Source organism: Urocitellus parryii, chromosome 10, assembly GCF_045843805.1.
Source record: "Urocitellus parryii isolate mUroPar1 chromosome 10, mUroPar1.hap1, whole genome shotgun sequence".
NCBI lineage: Eukaryota > Metazoa > Chordata > Mammalia > Rodentia > Sciuridae > Urocitellus > Urocitellus parryii.
The window spans coordinates 59,231,767-59,259,484 of record NC_135540.1 but is presented as its reverse complement, the minus strand read 5'-3'; the positions used below and the strand labels follow the sequence as shown (position 1 = coordinate 59,259,484).

Here is a 27,718-nt window from a genome sequence, read left to right as displayed (position 1 = left end):
GTGGTGGTGGTGGCGGTGGGGATACAACCAAGGGCAAGCCCTCTACCACTGAGCTACATCCCCAGCCCTGGATAAAAGATAATTTTGATGGAATGCACCCATTAAGTCCAAGGGAATGTATAATATAAACTGCATAGTGTTATGAAGAAAAGTATTATTTTAAGGTTTTTGAAACTGTTTGTGTAAGAAAAATTTTAAAAACCACAGCACACAGAATGTTCTACAGAGAAGAATTCTGTGAAGCATATTTGGTGCTTACTTTCAAAATTTTAGTGGTCTCAGATAAAACAGACACATTTCAGAGAAAATGACAGAAGTTTCTCCTATAGAAATCCCTCAGGCCATCAAAAAGTGAGTAAACCAGGAATTCCCTTATTCTTCTTTCCCTTACTCCTAATGATATTAGAAGTTATATTTTCATGATGCCTGCAGTGAACTCATTGTTTTTGCAGTGAGATCTTGTTGATTTAACAAAAAATTGTAGTAATGATTAGGATAATTAAGCTCACTTTCAGTAATCATAAACATTGATAAAAATGCTGGCCTTGACGTGGATTTTTAACATGTATTATGAATTGCTTTTACTTATATGCACGATGTATTTGAACACTAGGTGACAAATTCACCTGATCAAAGCTTTAGTAAATGTTCTCATATTCTCTAAGTTCTAGTGCTCTGATTGACAGCATATCATATTTCCTCTATCTGACTCTTAATCAACATCATCTCATCAGCAGTAAAAAGAATCCATTAACCCATTAATAACTTATTTCAGCGTGACACCGCCTTTTTTATGTGACTATAGTATTTTGATTAATATACATAGTATTTTCTGAGAATGAGAAGCAAGTTTCAATTCAAACTGTTCTAGTGATCAAAGAGAAATACCATCAATAAGTAATGTGTACTAAGTCCTCATGTCTCTTGGTAACTGAGTAAGTAGAATAGGTAGTTACTATTAAGACACTAGAGATGGGAGCCTCATGAGCACTACTTAGTCAAAAGAAAGATGGTTAGAACCTATTTGGCCAACACCAAATTGTAGATTTTCACTAAATAATCACAGATAGGTTCTCATGGACTGGAGTCACAGGATGAGATGCAGAAACAAATTCACGCTGTGACCAGCCTTTCTTAGAGACAGTGGTCTCTGGGCTTGATATTTGCTGTTTTCTTGTCTGTGTTCCTTACCAAAAACACACTCCACTACAAGCTATCCTGTGAACTACCCCAGCAGGTCATTCATTGAGATGACAGCTGCTGCTCAGAGCACCTGCGCCTGGCCTTCTCCACTTCTATTCCTATTATGTCTTCTGTTTCTAATCATTTCCCATTACAAATAAATACACTTTATAGCTTTTTCTCCCAATCAAAATTTCTAAAATAGCATGCAAATGGTCTATAAAGGGTATCAAAGAAAAAACTGTTTCCCCTTTTGTTCTTTTCTCTTATCCTTTATACTTTAGACAGCACCCAGCATCAGATTAGTGTAAATAGCCAGATTAATTAATTAATTAAGGAGTTAATAAGTAGCATTTCATCTACTATTATCAACTGGAGTTATTACTGGTTTTGGTTCACTTTACATAGGCACTAATTGTTTTCTTATCATGTTGTTCTTTTTCAGCTTTGTCCAAAAGCAATAAACCAATCCACACTATTATCCTAAATCCTCATGTCCATCTGGTCGGGGACGATGCTGCCTGCATAGCATACATTAGGCTCACACAGTACATGGATGGCAGTGGAATGCCAAAGACAATGCAGTCAGAAGAGACCCGCGTGTGGCACCGCAGGGATGGAAAGTGGCAGAATGTTCATTTTCATCGCTCGGGGTCACCAACAGTACCCATCAAGTAAATATTTCCAGGCTGTCAGCTTCTTTGTTACTATATATACCTATGGTCAGCTCCTCTACTTATTCCACTGTTAATAACATGGCACATGTTATTTAATGCTAGTGGTTGATCACATTGGTGGAAATAAAGTCCTTCTTTGGAAGAGTCTTCAATTCTCTGGGACAGTCAATCAGACAAGCCAATAAAACTTACCATAAAGCAGTACACCATAGTTTTTGTAGTTTCTAATTTCTATCTACTGATTTATCGTATGGTTAAATCAGAAGGATTCATGTAATAAGGCAAAATATTTGTGACTTCATTTTCACAATTGGCCGAGGAAGGTGATGTATGTAGAAGGAAAGCATAAAAGCAGAGTTTGTAAGATGGCCAGTGAACTCTAAGAAGCTTCACTTCCTAGATTACCCCCTGGGGCTCATTGACTGACATTAGAAAACTTATAAATCAGTTTTACCAAGCAAATATCAAGTATGGCAGTGCTTTCTCACCTCACTGCTCTACCTCAAAGGTTGTATTTGGCTACCAGTCAATAAACATACTAATATTTATTGCACATCTCTGAGGTGTTTCACCTGTGCCAGGTACAATGTGAGATAAAGGCCTTTGCCCCTCAAGGAACATACATTCTAGTTCAGAAAGTAACTAACTGCAATAAATAAAAATTATTTATTTTATAAATAAATAAAATTCTGTAATCAAGTAATCAACTGAAGAGTAAAGTAGAATGAGGAACCCCAAGAGCACACTGCTGTTAACACTTTGCATATAAAATAGAATCTTAGACAAGGGTTAAATGACAAGTGTTATTGGAAACGTAGAAACATAAAAAGATCAAAGGGAAGATAGTCCTAACTAAGGGAGCAGCATGAAGAAAAGTAACGTCAGGATTTGGGCTAATATGGTAGCCAGTTATGGGTGAGGAAGATTGGCTTCAACTGGAGTAAAGGACAGATGGAGGAAAAGAGTTTACATGGGCCAAGTAGGACAAGATGATCGGTAAGGGAGCTTAGATGGAAGAGATATTTATTTAGTCCACTGCTGATCTCTTTCCAAATTCTCTCCCCACATCACCTGTTGGTAGTTGAGGGTGTGGAATGGGAAGTCAAGTCCATACAAACAAGCCATTCAACTCCAGAGAATCCATCATGATTTCTTAGTTTGATGAATACCACAGTAGTTTTCAAGGGCCTTCTCTAAAGCCTCGATAATTATCACATCACTGTTGGATTAAAAAAAAAAAAGCGGGGGGCGGGGGGATCAACAAAGACAAAAAAAAAATGCCTTAAAAGCAATAGGTTGAAATTCCAAAAACGATAGTTATATCATCAAGAGAAAGGCACTAAAGGAATATGAAGATAATGAAGACAACTATTTTTGTGTTTGTGTGGTTCTTTTACCCCAAAGAGGTACAACACAAATTGCCAGTTAACATAGAAGGGATTACATTCGTGTGGTAGCAGGGGCTGGGTTTTTCTGCAATTCCCTGAAGTGTTGATGGGATAGAGCCTATTTAAGAAAACTTCCTTTTACGCCAGGTGGCTTAAATGGGGCTTCTCTTAATAGGCCACCATGTATTCCAAATGGGAAAGAAAACTTCTCAGGAGGCACCTCTTTGTGGCAAAACATCTAAGGCCTGAAAACCATTCACATATGGGTCTTGTAAGTAGCATCCTGCTCCGGGATACTTTGCAATTGGAGCTAATCTCAGAAAGGCTGCATGGCTGTTTTTCTTTCCTGGAGGATATTTGTTCTGCATTATATTCCATGAAACACATACAAGGTCTTTAAAAATCCATAGCAGTGTTGCATGAACTCTTATGTTTAACATCCACTTTAGAATATAACCCTTAATTTTAAAGGTAATACATGCTGAGAAGGACCTTTTTCCTGTAGTTGTTGTTAGATTGTGTTATTTTAGAATCCTGGAGTTCTCAGACCAACAGTCAGTTATGTTGGAGTCAATTCAGACAACTCTCAATTATCCAGACTAATTCTTATTCACCTTTAGAATCCTTTGGTGATTTACTATTTTCTAGAAGTTGCAATTGCTGTAAGCAGTTGGCTGAGGTTAATATGTAAATTAGTTTGCTGTGCCTGACTGAGCATGATGGTACTTGATCCTCCTGAGAACAGGCCACAAGTGGAAATCAAGCTGAAATTTAAAAGGTACAAAGTAAGGTATTCCACAGGATAATTGAAAGTTGGCCATAACTAAATTCATGCCTATGTTGTTGTTTTTAAAAATGTGTTTCTGACGCTTGGATTAGGATCCAGATAACTGTGATGCTGTTGTTAATATTTTCCCCACTCGAAAACTGGACCTTATAAGAACTTTTAAGAAATAGTGCTCTCAGTGGTTGCTTTAAAGAATGAAATAAAAATAATCCTGTGGGGTTTTTTTTCCATTCTAGTGGCTATATTCCTTGTTAAATTCATTTCAAAGTTTAATTTCCCAAGGAGTCTTAGAATAATGAAGACCTAAGGAAGAACTTGAACTTCCAATCTCTTTCAACCAAACAATAATATTAATTTATTAAATTTGTCTAGTAAATATGAATACTCAAAATACATATTTATATTTAATAATTTGATGTCTATGACCCTGTCTCTATTTCTATCTTAGCTTTGTGTGAAAAAAAAAACAGATAATACTGAGTCATTTTATATTCTTCCTGACTTTTTTTTTAACATTGTGTATTTAATCTTATAACGATTTTAAGCAAATATCTCTTATATGCAGTATTTTTAATCTGATCTTTAACTGAATTATAAAATTGTGGCGTAGGCACATCTGTGGCAAAGCAATTTGATGAAGCAACGTAACTTATGTCTTCTTCCATTTCTCTCCTTTCAGCTAATTATCAACGTGCCACTTCTGCATTCTTTGTTCTCAAAGCACCGGATGGTAACCCTGGGCCGTCCTCTCCTCCTCTTCATGCATGTTTCCGAGTGCATGAAGTTGTGAAGGTCCTACATGTTATGCATACGTGATGCATCATCTATCATATATTCCTTCCTGTACATTGTTTACACTTCAACGATGGGGATGTTCCATGCAAACTGAAATTACTGTTGGCAACCAATAGGGGGAGGTCAGACAAAAAAAAAATCCCAGGATATTCCAAGTACAACTATTCATCTAGTTTCTCTGTTTATGCCAAGATTTAATGTAACAGACTTAAAAAATTATTGTTCTCTGAACGACAGTTTGTAAGAGATATGTAAATTTTTTAGAACTCTGTTTTGGCTTGTTTGTTTTTTTAAAAAGGCAAAAATATATATATCTATATCTATAAATATATATATACTTTCAGTTTCTGGGTGTGATCCTGGTTGAAATGGGTGATTTTTCACTGAAAGCTTTGCTGTTGAACAATTAAAGTGGGTTGATATGTGGGCAAAAAAAAAAAAAATCACATATGCGTGTAGAAGCAAGAATCAGTTGGTTAACTGCCATCTAAAGCCATGATGTATTTAGTCAAAGTGTAAACTGGAAAAATTCACATCACGTATGAGTTTGATCATTTTAGAACATACACTGTTCTAGTGGATTTGCTGAATTGATTTTTGTTTTCCTTTCTCAACTCTGTCCTCTGCTCTCTTCATTTTATCCCATTTCTTTGTTACTTTTGTATGCTTCCTTTTTTATTATTCTTTTGTTCTTTCATTCTTTTCCTTCTTTCTCTTGTGGATAGCAATGTGTCAGAATAAAAGTGAAATTTGCAGAACAATGGTAAAATAAAAACTGAGGTATTTTGGAGGGAGCTAAAAGCACTTTTGGTCATCTTCTGGGCCCACAGAACTTAAAAATAATTGAATAAAAATAAAGTTTAAATAAAGCTTAAGCTCTGGTTTGGACTTAAGTATCCCAACTATGTGGGAGGTATTGGAATTGTTGAAACTTAGACACCAGGTTAGTCCTTGTAAACTACAGTGCACCCTACTAATTGGGATGGATGCCAGGAAAATAGCAAGCTGAGAGTGGATTAGGTTTTTGTGCAAAAGCACTTGTTTTGTGCAAAAGCACTCATTTCCACCTTGTGAAAGTGTAGGGCCCCTCCTGCCTCACCATTAGCTAGCGCTCTAAAGTTAGAGAGCTTAGAGATGTTTCCACTCTCATAAGCATTTTGAACTTGATCTTTGCAACTTGTGCTTTTTTAGCTTTTCTCTTGATTCAGAATATCATTCTCCCCCTCCAAGGAGTTAGGATTTTCCAGTTTAAAATAAAAAGCAAAGGGAAATGTCCCGGTTTTCTTTGTGCTTCTCATTTCTCCTTTGTTGATTCAATTCCTGTGAGGTTTTTTCTCTTCCCTGAAATACTTTCTAGTGCATGGAATCTCCATCAGCATTATTTTAACCATAGTTACAGTCCTCAGAAGCCTATTTTTTAAAGCAGAAGGAAAACAAAACAAAAAAAAAACAACCCTCCCTCTTTTCTCTCATTTCACCTTTCTGTGTTGATTACTAATAACCTTAGATATTGTTGCTAGTGGACGTATGGTAGATGGGTTGAAGCTTTTCTGATAATTATTACACAATTTAAAACAACATGTATTTAAAATAAATATATACATTATATGTATTGAGCCATGTTAACCTGCCAATGAGATCTGTGAAAAAATAATGGCCTCATTTTTCCCTTTTTAATTTCTTTTACCTTTTTTGTGAAGCGGCTCTACGTGGCATACATGTATTTAAAAAAAAAAAAGTAGGTGTAGATTGTTTGTTTTTTTACACTTTTAACTTAGCATGTGGTGTTGAAGTATTACCGTAGATCAAGTTTGTCTTCCGCACTAAGATGTGAGGAAATTGTGATTTGTTCTCTCCACCACAATTGAATTACACATTTATTATCTTCTATCATTTTGAAACACTGCAGTTTACCATGGGACACTGTATATATTTCTTGCCATAATGGTAAATGACTGATTGATATATTTAAGAGTTAATAAATTTGTGATTTCTGCTGACAATGTGTCCATCTTTCTTTCTTGAGGGACTGTCTTTATGCATGCGTGGTGTTGGCCAGTGTCAAAGGTGGGCATGTCCTACTACGGTATTCCTTTAGTACATCACACCTTGCACTCGGTGATAATGGCAAGTTAATTTTCTCTGTGCACAAAACAATGGTCTTTCTAGGGAAATTTTGCTGAGAAAATAGTGAACCGCCAAGGATCCTAAAAGCTTCTAGACCTGTGCCCTCTGATTCATCCTTTCACCCAGATGCTAAGAGATTCCTTTGCTCCCTCAAATCTGGCTAAAGACCACTGGCATCATCTCCAGTACACAGGCAAGCACCCCAGCCTCTGCTGCTTAGCACCTTGAACATGAGTAGACAGAAGAACTCAACTTATTTCTAATTGATGTTAGAAAAAACACCACAGGGCTGGGGATGTGGCTCAGGTGGTAGCGCGCTCGCCTGGCATGCGTGCGGTCCGGGTTCGATCCCACATATAAGCAGGGATGTTGTGTCCGCCAAAAACTAAAAAATAAATATCAAAAAATTCTCTCTCTCTCTCTCTCTCTCTCTCTCTCTCTCTCTCTCTCTCTCTTTTTTTAGAGAGAGAGAGAGAAAGAAAAAAAAAAGAAAACACCACACACCACACACACATTTCTCTCACATCTATTTGTGTTTCTTACCTAGAATATTGTCCCCTGCGTGATAAACATGATTCTTCCTCATTCCTTAGAGATCTGTTGGGAGTGTCATCTCCTTCAGCAGATCTCCAGTAGCGCTCTGGGCTTGCTTTCTCTCTTTTACACAGCAGCTTGTGTTTACCGCTCCTGCTAACCACGTTGTTTCTAAAATATACTTTGATTTGTATCTCTTGTGCTGGAGTATAATGTGTGCATGGACAAGAACTGTGTATCACACTCCAGGGCAAGGAAGGAATGTTATTAATAGTCACTGAACTAAGGCCACACCACAATGGAACCCCAGAACCACAATGGAACTCTTATCAGATAGGCCTACCTAGATTTAATGTTGGACTCTGTCAAGACTGTCTTGATACTCTGAGCAATTGTTTCCCTCTGAAGAAACTTTTATTTCCATATTCATAAAATGAATATACTACTAATTTGATAAACATACGAACTTAATAAGGATATTCTGAGCATTAGAAAGAATGGGTACAGGGTACCTAGAATGCAATGTGGTAGGAATTAAACAGTAGCAGTTTATAACTGTTCTGATTACTAATATGACTATTCCTACTGTTATTGTTATCCCCTACTCAGGAGGAGTCACGTCTCTTGCTTTGCTATGGGCTACTCTTTTATTTAAGTGTACAGCTATTTGGTAATCATATAGTCATATACAAATGTCTCTGCAGGAAGATGAGAGAGAACAAGGTAACCACCCAGCTGAAGGCAAAAAGATGAAATGGAGAAAATCAATATATTCTAGGAAAGCATTTGAGGAATTTTAAGTTACTGAAATTTGGTATATGTAAATAAAAGAATTATATATAATGTAAGGGGTGAACTTAGAAGATACAAATTTTGAATGATTTCATTAAATAAAATTCTACTACTTCAATGAACAGTTCATGTTTTTGTGGTCTCCTTTGTCATATGGTAAAAAGTGAGAGTATTTAGAAAGATTGTCATGAGGATCAGTGTAGCTGGCCATGTGTCCATGACCTGAACAGTAAGCCGTCCTAATCCACCATGGCTTGGAACAGTAGCACCAAGTATTTACAGCATTCCTGGTTTTTACTCAGACAAGACTAGTCCTCCAAAGTGAGCAAGAATATTTATTCTCTGCAGACTGAGAAGGAGAAATTGATAAGAGATTAGCATAATTTTACACCAGGAACAGTTGCATACTAAGGGCTTCTGCTGCTTTAGAACAAAAATTTAAAAAATTTGATTTGTCAGTAAAAAAGTTTTTTTATATTAAAAAAAAATGAGTTGCCATTGGGTGCAGCAGCACACACCTGTAATCCCAGCTATTCAGGAGGCTGAGATAGGAGGAGGATTGCGTGTTTGAGGCCCATCTAAGTAATTTAGCAAGACCCTGTATCAAAATAAAAAATGAAAAGGGCTGAAGATATGGCTCATTGGTAAAGCACCTCTGGGTTTAATGTCCAGTACCACAAAAATAAATATATCATATATAAATACATAAATAATTAAGTACAAGTTGTCAACATTTTTAAATTGGATTTTTTTAAATATTTATTTTTTAGTTGTAGTTGGACACAATACCTTTATTTTATTTATTTTTATGTGGTGCCGAGGATCGAACCCAGGGCCTCACACATGCCAGGCGAGTGTCCTACCACTGAGCCACAACGCCAGCCCCTCAATTGGATACTTTACATAAGCCATGATTTCTGGCTTAATTTGAAAAGCTACAATGCTACCGCACACTCCCAGAGCTCACTACAGCAATAGCCAGAAAAACTGACACCTCTTTTAGGAGTAGCAGATACTCACTGCCCCCTCAACACACACACACACACACACACACACACATACACACAAGAAAAAAAAAAAGCCTGCCATCTTCTTTTTAAGTCTCTGCATCTAAAATACCTGGGATTGTTTTGACTTTATTTTATCCAGAAAATTGAGGTCCACAAAAAATAGACCCAAAGCACAAATCTTTTCTGAGATGCTATTTATTTTCTGTAACTACTATTAATTATTTATTACTGAGGTGATTATTTATTAAAGGAAGATTGGCTGCTATTTTACTATAAAATGAGTTTCTTTCGTCCTACTCGCCAAGTCTTGCCTAGCCAAGAACTGTTGGACAATTTTTATGGCTGGATTTATATTCTGGCACTCCAGAATAAATTGTGAAATATTTATACAAATCCTAGCAATTTTCTGTCTGCAGCCAAGTGTTTAGAAAGTCTTCTGGGGATACATACAGGCCATCAGGTCTGACTCAACTGCTAACAACCGAGTCTGGGCTTAATCTCAGTTAGCTCTTTACAAGGCTATTAGGACCCCACTTCCTTTCTCCTTGGACTTTCTCCCTTGCTTGGAAACCCATAACCATGACTTTTATCCACTTGTCTGCCTGGGCCATGCTCATACTCCTATGGCTGCATACAACTGGAAGAAAGCACATCATCATGCTGACAGGTGGCTGTGTAAATTCATGGCCATAAGTCCTTAAGGCTTCCCAGAACTCACGTTGCCCTCTTCTACTCTCTGCCAGCTATTTCAGACTTTATTTACTTTCCTTCTACCTCCAGCACTTCTGCCCCATCTTGACTCAGGGAATGACCTTTCTTCCTACTTTTCTGCAAAAATATGAAGCAATCTACATCTCTGTCTATACACCCTGCCCTCTTCCCTGTTCCTGTGGATAAATAAGTCATGCACCTGGCAGAGACCGACACCTCTGTACACCAGTTCCCTGCCTCCTCCCTGCTGCTCATGGGTATGGCATTCCTCCCCAGCTCACCTCATCATTACAAGTCATTTCTTCTATCCTACCTACCTCCACCAATGCCCCATTTCTTTCCTGTATAGCCAGACTTACCTGTATTTGCTCTCTGCAGTTTCCTCCCATTCTCTCCTAAACCCATTCTAATTCCCCACTCCACAAAAAGTCTTCCTCAAAGACCCCAGTGACCAGCATGTTGTTAAATCTAAGGATCAATTTTTAGCCTTCACTCAACTTGATGGATCAGCAGCATTTGACCATAGTTCACTATCTCAGTCTTGAAACACATGCTGCTTTTGTCTTCTAGACAAGTCATTTGCCTGATGTTCCTTCCACCTTTCTAGATGTTCCTTCCCAGTCTCTGTAGCTCGGTAGTCCTTTTTCTTCAACCTCCTTTGAAATTTTGGAACTCTTCTTTTTTCTATCTTCCCTCACTCCCAGGATAATTGCATCTAATCTCAATGACTTTAGTTATATTAGTGATTCTCAAACACATCTCCATCCTAAATCAGTCCCCTAAATTCCACACATCTAAACCCCACTGCCTATTTGAAATCTACACTCTAGATCTAACACGCATCTCAAATTTAACATGTCCAAAACTGAACTTCTGCTAATCTGTGCCCAACATGCCTCCCATGATAGTCCTCTCTGTATCTCAAGAATTGGCAATTTTTATTATTTTTTTAATTTTGAGATAGGGGTTGACTAGGTTGCTGGCCTTGAAATTGTGATCCTCCTGCCTCAGCCTCCCAAGTTGCTACCATGTCCATCTTGATTTAATTCTTGAGTTTTCTTTTTCTATTTGAAATCCCATCACCTTCAAAATATAACCAGAAGGTGAGCACCTCTCCTCTGGACCAAATCACCGTCATATTTTCTGGAGTACCAGAATTTCCCCCTTACTGGTTTCTGCTTTAGTTTCTCTTCTATTCAAGGCAGCAGCCAAAAGGCCTTGTTAAAATAATAAGTCAAAGAATGTAACTTCTCTGCTCAAAACCATCCAGTGGTTTCCACTATTGCTCAACATAAAAGCCAAAAGTAGGTCCTTTGGCCTGTGCGGCCCTGCCAGACATGCCTTCTCGTGGCCTTTCTTGTCCCACTCTCCTGTGAACATCCCAGGAATTCCTGTCTCTGGGTCTTTGCATTTTCAATTTACTGAGCCTGAAATACTCTTTGTCAGAGATCCAAGTAACCAGCCCTTCATCTTCTTATTCCTTTAAAAAATAAAGTCACCTTCTTGGGAAAGCTTTTGCTGATGATTGATCCTGAGATTTCAAACTCTCTCCCCAACTGGACATTTCACACTCTCTTGATTTTTTTTTCTCCTTAGCACATACTATTTAACATATTGCTTTCCTGATTTTACATTATCTATTCATTTTCTCTTCCAGTAAAATATATGTGAGGGCAGGAAATTTAGTCTCTTATTACTGATATGTTCCCAGTCCTTAGGAGTATCTGGAATATACAGGGTGTTTAATAAATATTTGTGGTTGAATGGCTAAATGAATTCACTGTTCTGCTTGGAAAAGTTGAAGATTCCAGCACATACATGAATTGCCTCAAAGTAATCTTAAGGTTGTAGATTGCTTATATTATAATGACTTGAAAAAAGGAATTAGGAAAAACAAAGAGAAACTATTGTGGCTGAAGAAAAAAAAAAAAACATTCGACATCGTGTTACAAACATAAAACTTTTTAAGGCTACAGAGAAGAGAAACCTAAGTCCCAATAGCTCAAATGATATGAAAAATACATTACTTCACAGAACAAGAAAGAGGTGAGTCAGGTCTAGGTATGCTTACTTCAATGATGCAACGATGTAAAAACAGACCCGGGTCCTTTCCTTTTTCAACTTTGCCCTTGAGGGAAGGCAGAGTATCCTGCAGGGGAAGACGCCTCCAGTGCCAAATGAGGGCCTTGGGTCCCAGTGTCACCTCCAGAAGGGACACATCCACAGAAAGAGGAGCTCTTCCTCTCCTCCACAACTACCTTCCCGCCTCCAGCAAAGAAAGATTTCCCACCAGGGAGCTGGATCACAGCCATAGCCTATGGCTACCACAGATAAGGATCTACCCTGAGCTAAAAATGGGCCCCTTTCCCTGGGTCACAGGTGTTAAGGAGAGGGTGGCTTGTAGGCTAGATTGTGCTTTGGTTTTGCTTTTTTTTGTTTTGTTGTTGTTTTTTTTTTTGTTTTGTTTTGTTTTGTTTTTATAAGAAAGATTTGGGGACTTGTCTGGTATAAGTCCATAGGAAAAGTCAGAAAAGTTCTGTTGTCCCCTTTAGTGTGAAAAAAAAAATATATGAAGGGATAAATTGTTATTTTCCTCTCTAGGTCTGAGTCTCATCCACGGACGACTTTCCTCTTGCTGTGTATTCCTGACATGTCCTGCCAGTGTTGGAAAGTTCTTTTGCCACCTAACCTCTTTAGAATTGGAAAGTGGAGGTATTTCTCTCAACTGAAAGTTGTTGAAGGAACTGGAACCCCAAGAAGGGTCTATTAAACCAGAGGTGCTTCATGCACACTCTGAATACTCTCTTTCCTCTGCCCCAACTTCAATGAACACATTTTTAAAAAGAGAGAGAGGCTTTGGTGCCTGAAACCACATTTAGTGATCGTTTTTTTTGTCAGTTCTTCTTTTCTTTTTTATTACTTTAAATAAATAAAGAAAGTGGGAGGTGGGGGGGCTTTAGCAATCAAGTAAACACCAAGGATTTTATTCATATCCACCCACTTGATTCTGCCACAGCAAAGGGAACAAAAGACTAAGCAGTTAGTTCATGTGCAGAACCTGTTCCCCACAGTCTGAAGAAACAGTTTGCTGTTGTGTGGGAAGAAGTGTTTAGCTAAATGACTTGTGATTAGATGGCATTATGTGTACAAAGCTTCTTTTTGTCGGTGCTGTGGCTGATCCTCATGGATGACTCACAAAGATGGCTCAGATTTTGAAGGAAGCCTTCATTCTCAGAATTCACCTTCCTCTCCCACTTGTTCTTTTAATCTTACCATTAACACCTTTTACCCTCAAATCAAGAGAACTCTCCCTGGGGCACAGATCTAAAAGAAATGACTTTAAAAAAGGGACAATCAGGCTCCTAAGAAAATGAGCCAGTCCACTCCTACTAAAAGATCAAAGACTCAAAATGTGTCAACATGTGTAACAACATGTGTAAACAGAGGTACTAGGTAAAGAAAAGGAGGGCTTTAGAGTGGCAAACAGGCGCTTGGCTGACAGATGCTGAACAGGAAAGAAAATCAAACACCATGTCCTTACAAGCGGGGAACCAGAACAGAAGGAAAATACTGACCATGTGTCTGCTGTGTCCCAGGCACTGTGATAAAAATGCTCCCCAAAGGACAAGCCCCCTTCCCAGCGGATTTTAACTGTGGGTTTATGCTTCATTCCTAACCTGGCTCCTCTGGCCCCTGAGAGGTTGATGCTTATGCCAAAAAGTCCATTAATACTTACCCAAGTAAACAAGCTTGACTTTGGGGAAAAGTCACGCTGAGCTATGAGATGGCTTTTACCGCTTAATCCATTACTCATTCCCCAAGAGCCGTGGTGGGGTTTGAGGCACTGGAGCTGGAGAAACATCCGGCCTTACTCAATGAGATCTCTGCGTTGATGCTGTGATTCCCTCAGCAGGAGAGGACCAAAAGGGACTGAGGGAAAGGGGGGTGGGGCCAGGGAGAGGAAGTCTGAAGTCACAGGTCTCAGTGGCATGGAACCTCAAGTGTCTCTCTCTTCTGGTTTAATCTCAAACACGTCTTCTTTAAAAAGAAAAAAAAAAAGTGTACATACACACTCATTAAAAAGATGGAGAAACACATCACCCCAGAACAAATATTAACTCTTCCAGCTTCTTATGGTTTAGATATCAGGTGTCCCCAAAAGTTCATGGGAGGGACAACCCAAGAAAGTTTAAAGGTAAAATGATTGGGTTATGAGAGTCTAAACCTAACCAGTGTGTTAATCCCCTAAAGGGAATTCACTTGGGTGGTAACTGTAGGCAGGTAAGATGAGGCTGGAGGAGGTGGGCCTTTGAGGTCTGTATTTTGTCTGTGGTGAGGGCTCTTTCTCTCTGCTTCCTGGTGTGACATCCTGCTTTCCTCTGCCACACTCTTCCGCCATGATGTTCTGCCTCACCTGGAGCTCCAAGGAATGGAGTCAGCTGTCTATGAACTGAGACCTCTTGAAACCATGAGTGCCAAATACATTTTTCTTCCTCAAAAATTGTTCTTGTCAGGTCTTTTGGTCACAACGTTAAAAACACAGCTCCCAGAAAGGAAACACTGTCCTGGTCGCCTCATGATCACCCAGGCCCTCTCTCATTCTTAGTTCACTTGCTTTCTTTTCTATTTCCCCTCCTACTTACCGGGAAAACCATAGATCATTAATTTTATTATCTAGCACAAGAGAGATTTGGAAATGCTATAATTCCTAATTAGCGGAAAGGAAAAGTGTATTGCTGTGTTCTTCCAGTTACATAAGCATAACAAAAACAAGATCAGATTCGCTTAGGTAACTTGATTTTTTTCATCCGCTGGCATATCATTAAGTTCATTTGAAAAAAAAAATTGCTCCTATAACATTATTTTGGTGGCTCCATACTAATCTATTCACCTAAATGATAGAAGATTTATTATAATCAACCACATATTGTTGAACATGTATTTTTTGTCTTATTTTTATGCTATCAACAATAAGTAAGGAACATTCTCATAGCTAATTTTTTTGTACAGACTCTTGATTACATCCTTAGGGAAATTGCCAAAGGAGAAAATACTGAGTCATCGAGTCAATTTTAACCTCCCAAAAAACAGTTATGATTTATAGGAAAGAAATTATCTGAGAGATTAAATTGCATACCCTCCCCTCGCTCACTCAGTGGTAATTTTCATCTCAAATCCTGGTTCACGCCCCCGTATACTTTGCCATGTCCAGTCATCTATATGCACCCTTTTAGCCACAGGCTTTTCTCAGGCAAAGAGTACAGGGTACGACACTGGGAAGAGCTTCCAGAATGTTGTTGCTTTTCACAGTTTTGAGGTGCTGTTCTTGGCTTTTTCTTTGTCCTTGTTTACATTCATCTCCAGATCTTTCTGTCCATGGATCTTGCTGTTAAGGCTTGGTTTTATTTGGGTGGTTGGGTTTTTTTGTTGTTGTTGTTTTCTTAATTGTTTTTTTTTCCTTCCCTTCACTCTTCACTCCTTTAAAATTGACACAACTATTTCCTAGATATCAATTATGTTGTGCTTAATTATTACCCCAGTTGGGTAGTGTCCTAGACAAGCATAGGAAGTCATGATGGAATTCCTCTGCCTGTAGATTAGAAAGAATGACATGAAACTCCAAAAGGATCCTTTATTCTTTATAACTCCCCCTACCCTTAGCTGTTATTTTCGTTATACTGGTATTAGCAGTAATACAAAAAAGAAAAAATAAATAAAAGGTTATGCCTCATTTGCAGAAACACCAGGCAAATTAACAGCTTATAGATACTTTCCAGTCCAATAGGCCATCTTGTGAGTAAGCAATTCAAAGAACTAAAATAGCCACTGTCACTTTAAAAGTGGAATGGAGCCGGGTGTAATGGTGTGTACCTGAAATCACAGCTTCTCAGAAAGCTGTGGTTGGAAGATCTGGGGATTAAGGCCAGGATGGGTCACTTAGCAAGACCCTATCTAAAACAAACCAACCCCCAGAAAACTAGAATGAAAACAAGATGAATTTATGAAACCTAGAAAAATGTCTCCCAAATAATGTGGTTCCAGGACCACTTTATACTCTGAAAAATAATTGATAACCTCATAGATTTTTTGTTTTTGTAGGTTATAATTATTGACGTTTGTCATATTAAGATTAAAACTGAAAAAGTCTGAAAACACAAAAATTCACCCTCAGAACATTATGAATTCTCTGGAAAATTCCACTGTACTCTCATGAGATAACAGAAATGATCTGGTCTTAGAAGCAGTGCTTTTGGGAAGTGGTGAAAACTTATGGGGTGGGGCCTTATGGGAGGTCTTTAGGTGACTGGAGGCGTGGCCTAAAAGGGGATTGTGAAACTCCAGCCTGCTCTTCTTTGTCTTTGTTTCCTGGATGAGAAAAGTGTGGTTTTGCTGTACTGTATATTTTTGCCATGATGAGCTGCTTCACCACACACCTAAAGCCTGAGACCAAAAAGTCATGGACTCCAACCTCCAAAACTGTGAGACAAAGTAAGCCTCTTCATTATATAAGTTAATTATCTCAGGTATTTTTTAATGATACCTAATACAAGTATTATTGTGAAAATAGTTTTTACCCTATGAATCTTTGAAAATGTCTTAGAAACCCTCAAGATATTCTTGGGTAACACTTCTGACCTAGATAATATGAGAAAGAAGTGTGGAGTAATTAATCAGAAATATAGTAGAGCTCCTGAAAGTTTAACAACCTGGAGACCATTTGAAATCCACCCTCCTCCAAGACATTTATGATGACTGACTACAAATAACGATCAGGATGTTAAATAGATAAACATAGGAGAACAGTGAGTACAGCCATCACTGATTAATATGACAGAATGAAAAATAGATTTGGACAGAAACAGAAAGGGAAAACATAGCTAAACATAGTAATTGACCATAAATGTATGGCATTTGGAGGATGGGGGAACAGTAGAGAAGAACAGAGCATCCAAAATTAATTTGAGGTGGCAAAGATGGATTACAAGGGAATGCCTGAGGTAGGGTTGTTTTGTTTTGTTTTGTTTTGTTTTTGTTTGTTTGTTTGTTTGCTTTTTGGTTTTGGTAGGTTTTTGGTACTGGGGATTGAATCCACAGGTGCTTTACTACTGAGCTACATGCCCAGCCCTTTTTGTTTTTTATTTGATACAGGGTCTTGCTAGGTTGCTTAGGGCCTCACAAAGATGTTGAGGCTGGCTTTGAAATCATCATCCTCCTGCCTCAGCCTCCAGAGTTGCTGGGATTACAGGCGTGTACCACTGCACTCAGCCTGAAATAGTTTTAAATGTAGAAAAAATACATGAAATAATGTCTTCCAGACATTGACTATAAGGCATCATAGGACATTGCTCTCTGAGAGGTAGCAAGTAACCAGGTGAGTGAGCCCTGGACTCATCCCAAGGTGCTGCCTAAAGAGCGTTTCTAGCTCACAGCACAGGACAGTGAATCCAGGCATTGCTCAGCAGAGTCCTGAATTGAGGATATAGAAGTGGGAGAACAGAGGGAACCAGGCAGCAAGAGTTCACAGGACAATGTGCCAGAAAGAACACTGTGGCGAGGATGCTATGGAGATCTGTAGAAGATGTTCCTTGAGACTTCAGCTGAGTACTGATCAGTAAGACTGGGGGAAAAAACACGTGAAAGAATTATAATGATACATCTTCAGGGTTCACCTAAGCCCAGGAATAGTCTGTGCTTTCACTAGCCTGAGTGGAAAATCGTTGTGGAGAGATTCGGGGCTCTTCCGTTCTCAAGGCCTGTCTGATGTGCATTTATTACCCTTTACTTCCTTGCTCATGATGATCATGCCACAGGGATTTATAATTAGAAAAAGAGTTTGTGCCCTTAATCTTTGGTTTCTGTGGATAAAACTTAACCGAATTTCATTATCGATGTTTTGCTGTGGTTTAGGTTATGCCAGCCTAGTGGCAATATCTGGTTTCTGTGTGGATCTATGTATTTATTAATTTATTTTGGTGGAGCTGTAGGGCAGAGTAAAAAGCAACATGACTTGCATAAGACCAAAACAAAACAACAACAACAAAAAAAGAAGAATAGATAAATTGGATTTCATCAATTAATTAAAATTTTTGCTTGTCAAAGGACACTATCAATTAAGAAAGAAAAAAAAAACCCCCACAGAATGGAAGCAATAACTTGCAAATTATATATCCCGTGAGGGTATAGGATACAGAATGTGTGTGTGTACACACACAACCATGAAAAGATAAATAACCCAATTTAAAATTGGGCAAATTATCTGAGTGGATATTTCTCCAAATGAATGGACAATAAGCACCTTAAAAGATATCTTTATGAAAATACATTCCAAAACTATGAGATACTATGATACACCTACTATACTCAAAAGAGAACCAGAATATAGTAAGTATTTTCAAGAATGTGAAGAAATCAAACCCCTCAAAAATGGCTGATGAGAATATAAAATGGCCCAGCCTCTGAGGAAGAAAGTTTGGCAGTTAATTAAAAGTTAAACATAGAGTTTTATGACTCTGTATTATCCAGCAATTTCATAACTAGAATGAAAATGCATATGCACAAAAGAACTTATAAATAATTTTTCACAGCAGCATTTTTTATAATAGCCCAAATGTAGAAAGAATCAAAATATTCACAAATCAATTAATGGATCAACAAAATAAGACACATTTAAGTAATGGAATTTTTTTGAGCCATAAAAAGGAATGAATACATGCTGAAATATGGATGAAACTTGAAAATTTTATGCTAAGTAAAAGAAGCCAGATACAAAAAGCCACACTTTATGTGAGATCATTTATATAAAATATCCAAAGTAAGTAAACCCATAAAAACAGAATATAGTTAAATGGGTTCTAAGGGACAGTGGGAAAGGGGAATTGGGAGATACAGGAATTCTTTCATTTGGGGTACTATAAATGTGTTAGAATGAGATAATGGCGATTATTGCACAATATCAATAAACTAAAATCACTGCCTTGTACATTTTAAAGTGGTTTAAATGATGAATTTTATGTTATTTGAATTTAATCTTAATTTTTAAAGTTTTTAAAAAATCTATGGTGCTATGGTATCATCTTCTTAAAATTCAGGACTTTCACCTTAAATAATAGAAATATTACTGGGAAATTACACTTTTTAGAAATAGAATTATAAGTTAACTATTCTATGATGTCCTCTTTAACTTGAGATGTAGACTATTACTCCTGTAAGAACCTTTTCTAGCTATTAATTTTACAACACATCTCTAAAGATTATAAAGTTTCACCTGATGTGTTCAAAGGGAAGATTGCTTAAGAGCATTCTGTAAGTGAGAAAAAGAATTTGGGTCAAACATAAGCTCCAGAGTGACAGTGAAGATACAGGAAGATATTGCATAATCACAAAAAAGCAAGCTCCAAAAAAATAGAGCACGTCACTTCTGGAAATGAAAAGAAGTTACTAATTTATACATTGATTATTGATAAATCTGTGTTTATGTGGAAGTATAAAAGTCAAATGAGTAGGATGCACCTTGGATTCATGGTAAGGTGATCAAATAGAACTTATCTGTAATATTTTATTTATTTTGTTTAAAAATAGGCAAAGGAGCCTGGCATGGAGGCTCATACCTGTAATCTCAGTTACTTGGGAAACTGAGGCAGGAGGATTTGAAGCTAGCCTGGGCAACTTAGTTAGACCCAGTCTCAAAATAAAAAATAGAAAGGGCTGGGGATATAACTGAATGGTATAGCATTCCTGGGTTCAATCCCCAGTACTTCAAAAATAAATAAGGAAGGAAGGAAGGAAGGAAGGAAGGAAGGAAGGAAGGAAGGAAGGAAGGAAGGAAGGAAGGAAGGAAGGAAGGAAGGAAGAAAGAAAGAAAGAAAGAAAGAAAGAAAGAGAAAGAAAGAAAGAAAGAAAATGCATTTCTCTGGGTATATGTTCATATAATGCTCACAACAATCCTGTGAAGTCATTGTATTGTTCTCCCACATGAGAGATGATGAAACTGATACACACAGAATGACTGAGCCAACAGTGACATGCCCAAGGTCACACAGTATTGATAAACCTGGAGGCCAGGCCTAGATCCAGACTCTCTTATTACTATTGAATTCTGTGTTTCATTTTGAATAGGTTTTCTATAACAGGGAGCAAATAAATGGTACAGTGATTGAATAGCACCCAGCACAGTATGTTTTGTTTGTGTGGGTTTTTTTGTTTTGTTTTGTTTTTGTTTGTTTGTTTGTTTTAGGATAGGTGGTATGTTTTTAGACTGATAGAAATGATTCCCTTGGGAGGGAACAATGGAGGGAGCAAAGTCTTTAGGAAGAAGTGGGATCCACTGCCCTAGAGGAAGAGCTGCCTTAGAAGGGAGCACTGGAAGACTTCCATAAAAAACAGAGAAAGGTGGGAAAGAGCACCTCACTCAGACAGGAAGTGGATATTGGGTGGACAATGCAGAAGAGGAAGTCAAGTCTTCAGCTCAGTGTAGGGATAAAGGAGGGACGTGGGCATTTGAGGAGAATGGAGAAGGCAGAAAATATTGTTGGGGGAGGGAGGAGAGCAAGCCTGAGGGGGCCAGGGTTGGATTGGTGGAAAGTTGTGACAGCTCACTGGAGTTTGTGGTCACAGAATTTTAAAAGAAGACAAATCAGCACAGTGGAGTGTTTTTCTCCCTCCATGTTCATCTACTTGGGGGCTAGTGCTGAGCAAGTCAGTCGTCAAGACAACTATGTAAAAGTCCAATTAAGTAGATAAATATGCTGAATTTTGAAACACTAATTAACGTTTGCCAGTAGGACTAGAAAGGAAATTCAGATTTGTGTATGAAGCAATACAAGCAAAAATGTCATAGTGCATACAGAAAACTGCATGTAGTTTAGTGTTTGGGGAGTAAAATGTGGACAAAGAGGAAGGGAGGGTATCAGGAGACATTCTAGAAAGATCAGTGGCTTAGTATTTTGTTGTTGTTGTTGTCATTGTTATTGGAAGGTAAAGTTATAAAAGTATCAGATAGCAAAAGCATGCAATGTCTTATATGGCAAGAATTTATTTGTTGGCAACAGATAGAGAGCCATTGTAGTGTTTTAATGAGAAGAATGATTTGGTTGGTTTTGTATTCAGAAGAGATTTCTTTGGCAATAGTGTGGAGCCTATATTGAAGAGGGCCAATATTAGAGATATGCATTCTGTGGTGGACAAAACAATAGCCCTATAATTTATACCCACCTCCCAGGCCTTCAAACCTAGTAGCCTGTTGCCTTACATAGCACATGGGATTTTGCCTATGCCATGAAGGATCTTGAGATAAGTGGATTATCTGGGGGTGGACCTAGTGTTATCACAAGGGTTCTTATGGGGGAAAAGGGAAGAGATGTGAATACAGAAGCAGACATGAGGAAGAAGGAGAGATTTGAAGATGCTATACTGTTGATTTGACTGTGAAAAAAAGCCAGGGTGTACAGGTGGTCTCCAGAATCTGGAAAAGACAAGGAACTCGCAACCCTCAAGAGCCTCTAGAAGGTGCACAGCACTTCCAACATCATCGTATTAACCCAGTGAGATTTCTGACGCTCAAAACTGTAAGATCAACAGGAGTTATGTTAAGCCATTAAGATTGTAGTAATCTTTTACAGCAGCAACGGGATTTCAACTAGGAGTTTATTGCCATGATCCAGGTAAATGGTTGTGATTCCTGAGCAATGATTGGGAACAGCAAGGATGAGCTCACTGCATACTTATTAGAGTTGTGACCATGGGAAAGTCGTGTTCTGGTGCCTAATTCAAAAGGAAATTTACTCTGAAAGAGGACATGATGTGGCAGATGACTAATTTACCACCATAAATCATTCCTTTCTTTCTAAAATACAAACATGTTGCCAGAAACTTACTGTTGGGAAGGGATTGCATTTCTCAATCTGCCTCTAACTAATGGTCCTATGCTTAGTTCTTGCCAACAGAATGGGAACAGAAATGTTGTGTGTCACTTCTGAAGTCAAAGCCCTTAAAAAGGGGTTGTGCATCTTTACTCCTTCTTCTTCATTCACTGGCTAAATGTAGGATTCTGAGGTTTTCTGGGTAGCAGGACAGCTAATGGGTAAAAATCCATAATATCAAAGGAGGTCCCAAAATCTCCACATGGAAGATTATCTGTTGGGCAGTGATACACACATGGGTCAGTTTGTTAAGCAAGATAAGAAATTCTTTCTTTTTTTTAAAGACACTTATTTTGAGGATTTATTTATTTTCATTCTAAAAATTAGAATACAAATGGAATGCTGTTTTAATAAAATATTAAAAATGTGTACCATCATTAAGGAGATGGTAGAAGTTGATATAGGAGTTTTGAAAAGATGGAGATTCATGCTATACAGTGGCAATAGACTTGAGTAAACTTGGCTGACAATAACAAAGTACCTATTGAGCTTATAGCTCTAAGTTGGATTAGCTTGTTAGTGACTGTATTTAAAAAGTTATTAGAATAAAGATAAGCTCAGTTATGCATTGACTTGCATGCAAGCAAAAATGAAAGGGGTAGGAGTAGCCTAGTATTTTGCAGTCAGGAAATCTGCATCATTCTAGAACTCTAACATTAATAAATGAGTTTTAGAAGGTTTGAACAAGAAAGACCCTTCAACTTATCTTTTCTCAATTAAGTGACTCAGTCCTAAAACAAACATCAGATTAAAGATATTTTCTTCCCATCTGAACACCATTGTTTCAAGCAACTTTCGGATAGGCATCAAGTTAAAAGAAAAATGTAGGGCAAAAAGTTGAAGAAATAAGGGACAATGTATAAGATTAAAACCAATATCCTGGCATAAGGAACTACCTGGAGGCACACAGAACAGGAACCCATGAGGTTCTTGAAGAAGCTATGTTGCCAAATAATTCTCAATCCTGAGCAAAAATGCTATTGAATGTTTAAGCATCATCCTCAAACCATAAAACTTGTACAAACAGGAAGCTCTACAGAATCAATGAACATGCCTCAATGTCCATTCCAGATATGGTCATCAGACAAGAAAGAGCCAGGAGGTATGGAGTTGGTATCACAGGGAACAACAGGCTATGGAATTCCTACCAGAAAGCTGGCTCAATACCTAATCCAGTACAATTTCAATTTTGCCAGGCATCAGTGACTACTGTATGGTCCCCATTGTCCTTTTAGATTGTTGAATGCCCCAAATGACAACAAATAAACTATTAAGAAAACAGAACTAAAATTTTCAGAACTCACTACAGTAAGAAAGAACACTACTTTGATCATAGCTCAGCAGTACCCAGAAGAAAATAATCAGAAGTGGAATATCTGTAGGGTTTCAGAGTCTGGGTTCAATTGGTTTGAGGCAAGTCATTCAAGGTGAGGAACTGTTTGAGACGATGTAAGACTTTAGTATGGTTCCATGCAAGTGAAAGAAATGTCATGAAGCAAAGCTGTTGTTGATAAGTGAGCTATTTACCCAGGTGAACAGACTGTTGTGTCTCGCGGGGCGGGGGTGGGTGGGTGGGGAAATGATCTGTGGAAATTTCCTGGGGTAACCATTAAACTGTTTCTTGCTTTATGGTTTTGTCTTTCCTGGTCAAAATGTTGCTGTAAAAACAACAAAGTTGTGGTCCACAATATTCTTCTACCTTGTATCAACACCTATGGTCTCAATTCTTACTATTTGAGCTATCCTCTTCAGATTTCTCCTGGACACCATGAAATGGCTGTCAGAGAGGTCTTCTAATCCAAATGTTGTCAAATCCATGAAGAACCACATCCAAGTCTGGTGGAGACCTGGGATTAAAGGAGAGAATAGGTGTGTTCTGTATTTAGAAAGACGTTTGTACATGGATATTGGCTGTATAGTTGTATGGACAGTGTAGAAAACAACTAATCACCAAAATTGTGTACTTCCCTTGCATTGTATAGGACTATCTCTGGGAATTATCTCCTGGGGACCACATTTCCCAGCTTCTTATGTAATCAGGTAGAGCCATGTGACTAGTTCCCAGCAATGTTAATAGAATGTGAATGGAAATGATGTAGGTCACTTCAAAATCTAAAATCTGTAAAACAGATGTGAATTCTCTTCCTCCATTTGGCACAGAAGGCAGATCATTTTGGAACTGCAGGGGGGAGGCAAAACCACAAATGGATGGAGCATGGGTGTATGGGTTTCCACATGTGAAAGGTTGTCCACAGACCAGACCTACCTACAGCATTTTTTAAAGTAAACCTCTATTAGGTTAATTCACTGAGATTTGACAGTATATTTATTTATAACAGTAGGAAGCATTATCCTAACTTGTGATGTGGATGATCATAAAACATGGACTATACATATATATAAATAAGATCATAGACTGACAGTTGATATAGTGATTAAAAATTCAATTCAAAGACATATTTATAGAATTATGACATTTTGCAAAAACAAAAATAGCATCTATAAATAGAAGAAATAGTTAAGAATATCCATTTTTAATTATAAAATGTTTGAACATTGATTATTTTAATCTTATTCTTTACACTTTCCTGAGTTTTCCCAAATGCTCTTTAATTAAAGTGAATTATTTTTGGTATAAGGAAAATGAAGAATTTTTAAAAAGATAGAGCTTTTCATAGCCAGAATGACTAGCATTAAGACATAAATCATAATTTACAAGTCCTATATATAATAGGGCCTCAAGAAATACTTACTTAATAATTATGATAATACACAACAACTTCTAGTTTTCCAGAATTGATGATGTCACAGAGGGCCCTTGAGGAGTTTACTCAAGTTTGGGTTTGAAGATGCTCTTTTTTCAAAAAGTCAATTTTATTAAAAGTCTATTCTTAAAAATCTTAATATCCAGTAAGTAGCATCATTATAAACTTTCAAAGCCCATTTAAGAACTATAGGCTGAAACATCAGCTCCCCAGACATGACTGACATAGTGTTGTGATTCATAATTAAGAACCATAATTAGGGTAAGAATCTGGTTCCTGAAATCACCTGGGATCCTAGTGGAGTTGCTGGCAGTGGTATCTTTCTCCCCAGAGGAATGCTGAAGTGCCATCCAGTTCTGACTACCTGTGAAAACATACTTTCTATCACCATGGCAGCAAGACTGGTCATCTTGATGAAACAGGTTTCTGTTCTGAGTCCCAATAAGGGTAAAATCTTCACTTCCAGACACAGGATGAGTCATTGCTTTTGGCCTCATTAGGAAAGTATAGCCCTTCTGTCTGCTAACAAAACCATTTAACCTGATGATTAAAACCATGCAGCCAAGCAACGCGAATTCCAGCAAGCAATTCCAAATCCTAGCTTTGCTTTGGAAGACAAGGTGAACTAAAAAAGAAAGCAAAGCAAAACAAAGCAAGCTATAGGAAACCCCACTAACCCTTTAAAAGTGTGTGTGTTTTTCCAAGACTCGGAACCAATCTGGTTGTTAGAGAAAAAGTTTGGTTAAAGTCAAAGGTAGCATAGGAAGTCAAATCAGTCTACCCCCTCCCTCGAAATGAAGAACAAACAAGTTGTTAGGTTGAAAAGTTCTTGCTTGAATATTACCTCTTCAGAAGAGAACTGGAGACAGAGGAAAGGAGGCTGCTGAAACAAAGGATTGAGTGGACAGAAACAGAAGCCCCAGTGAACGGCTTTGTATGGAGAGCAGCTGATCAGGCAGTTGGGAATGTTCTGAAGCAACCATGTGGCTTTTGAAATCGTAGACATATTTTGCTGAGAGAAAGAACATGAGATTAAGCTAGACCACAAGAAGAGACTGTTCAATTCAAATCTGACTGTCAAAGTAAGACGTCATGGTCAAATTTTTTCTCTCTCTCACACATACACAATGCATTAAAAAACATAGACAATAGCAATCTAGACATTTTCTCTCCTTCCCCAACTCCCCACGTGTACAGGCAGACTTCAGATCAAAGAGCTAATTGAAGCATCATTTTTTTTTAAAGGCCACTCTAAAATTTCACAATCTTTAATACAGCAACTCTGCCAATACGCTTGTGTGAAAATTTGTGCTGAAGGTTCTAGTTCTAAACAGAGCATCATTGGAATTTTGTGAAATGACAGCATCATGATTCTTCAGTGGCATGAAAAGAAAGGCTAATAATTTGTCCATAAGAGTTATGAAGATTTAAGAGCATCTTTAGTGTGTGTAGCATGAATGTATTGTGAAAAAAATACAATGTAGAGCAGTTGGATAATAAGACAGCAAAACCAAGGGAGATTCATCCAAGATAGACTGAAAGATGAAAAACACAGCTCCATGTGCAATTAATTAAAGGGTGAGTCAGAGGTACCCTTAGGTTCAAGGTGCACTGTAGATGGATTGCAGCAAGTGAATCCTTGGTAGCTCTGAGCAAAAGCCATTTTGATTTCTCAGAACAAAGCATTGAGAGAAATCCAATAAAGTAAACAAAATAGATTCAGGCTCCAGAGACCTCCAACAAAATAGGGTTACTAAGGAGAAAATGCCCAAATGTGAATTGTAAAGTAAACAAACATAGGAAATAAAGAGCTACTGACCAGATTTAGTCTGAAATGTGCTAGTCAATTGAATTTCATGTTCCCTAAAGCAGTTTGATTTTGCTTGGGTTGGAGGGATACATGATTTTCCACCTAAATGAACATGGCAATTGTTAGTAACAGAATGCATAATAACAAGGCATGATTGATGGCAAAATACCTGTAGAAGTTACAAATTTTTCTTTAAAAATCTATGATACTTAAGATCTACTAACAACCCCGTGCCCATCTTCCATATGCATGATAAGGATACTGGCTAACTTATTCTGGTTTCTCTGTGACATCTACCCTTCTAGGAAATTCAGACAGTAATTTCTCAGCAATGTCTGTATCTCGGCTCCCCTTCTTTATGTTTCTGTCTCTAAATGTTCATTACATTAAATAAGGGGGTTCAGAAAACAGAGGCTATGATTAAATTGTAAATGTTGAATTTGCTCCATATTCCACCCTAGGGGGAAAAAAAAAAAAAACATGTTTAAAGATGAAGGGAAGATCCCTGCAACTCAGGAAGCTGAGGCAGGAGGATTACAAGTTCAAAGCCAGCCTCAGCAACAGTGAGGCTCTAAGCAACTCAGTGAGATCCTGTCTCTAAATAAAAAATATGAAATAAGATTGAGGATGAGTGGTTGAGTGCCCCTGAATTCAATTCTTGGTACCAAAATGGGGAGGGAGAAATCTTTCCATCCATGAGATATATTTAGATATTAGAATAATAATTAGTTACCTAGAATCTTCATTTTACCTCTTCACAAATTGAACTAATATAAACCCCAAATGAAACAGGGCTAAAAATCTGAGAGACATTTAGATAATCTTTATTATATTTTCCCTTCTTTCTCAATATCTTATTAGGATTTGCACATCCATAGAATAAGGATTTAAAGTTGTGGAGAGTTAAGCAGTACTAAATTCCTGGTTTGTTTCAAAGATTGTTCCACAGGCTAGCAATTGTTTGAGTCATTCCATTTTCAGATTGATTTTTTAATTTTCTAGGTTCTTTTACTAGTCATATTTGTTACAATGCTATTAGATATATGAGGATGTATTTCTCTGAAATATCTCATTTTAACTTTACACCAAGAGTCTCAAAGTACCACCATTTGGGATGTCCCTGTTTTATGATTCCAAAACAATCCTAAAATCAATGTCCTAGATGGGAAATACCGGTGACTAGTATCAAGTGATCACCATCATTAATTCTCCAACATCATTC

The 27,718-nt window shown here is 37.8% G+C and overlaps 1 protein-coding gene across 8 annotated transcripts in view; it reads left to right on the top strand.

The window, feature by feature from the left end:
- The window catches only part of Camk2d (calcium/calmodulin dependent protein kinase II delta), a 301,476-nt gene extending 295,194 nt beyond the window's left edge, over nucleotides 1-6,282 (top strand). For 6 of the 8 annotated variants that reach the window (XM_077803187.1, XM_077803186.1, XM_026389683.2 and 3 more), the window contains 3 exons: nucleotides 1,628-1,856; nucleotides 3,423-3,518; nucleotides 4,714-6,282. In XM_077803187.1, coding sequence (XP_077659313.1) covers nucleotides 1,628-1,856; nucleotides 3,423-3,489 — 296 coding nt within the window. In that variant the 3' untranslated portion in view covers nucleotides 3,490-3,518; nucleotides 4,714-6,282. Of the gene's footprint in view, nucleotides 1-1,627; nucleotides 1,861-3,422; nucleotides 3,519-4,713 lie in introns of those variants that run through there. The other 2 variants (XM_077803188.1, XM_077803190.1) reach the window with 2 other exon arrangements.
- Nucleotides 6,283-27,718: the final 21,436 nt, after the last annotated feature.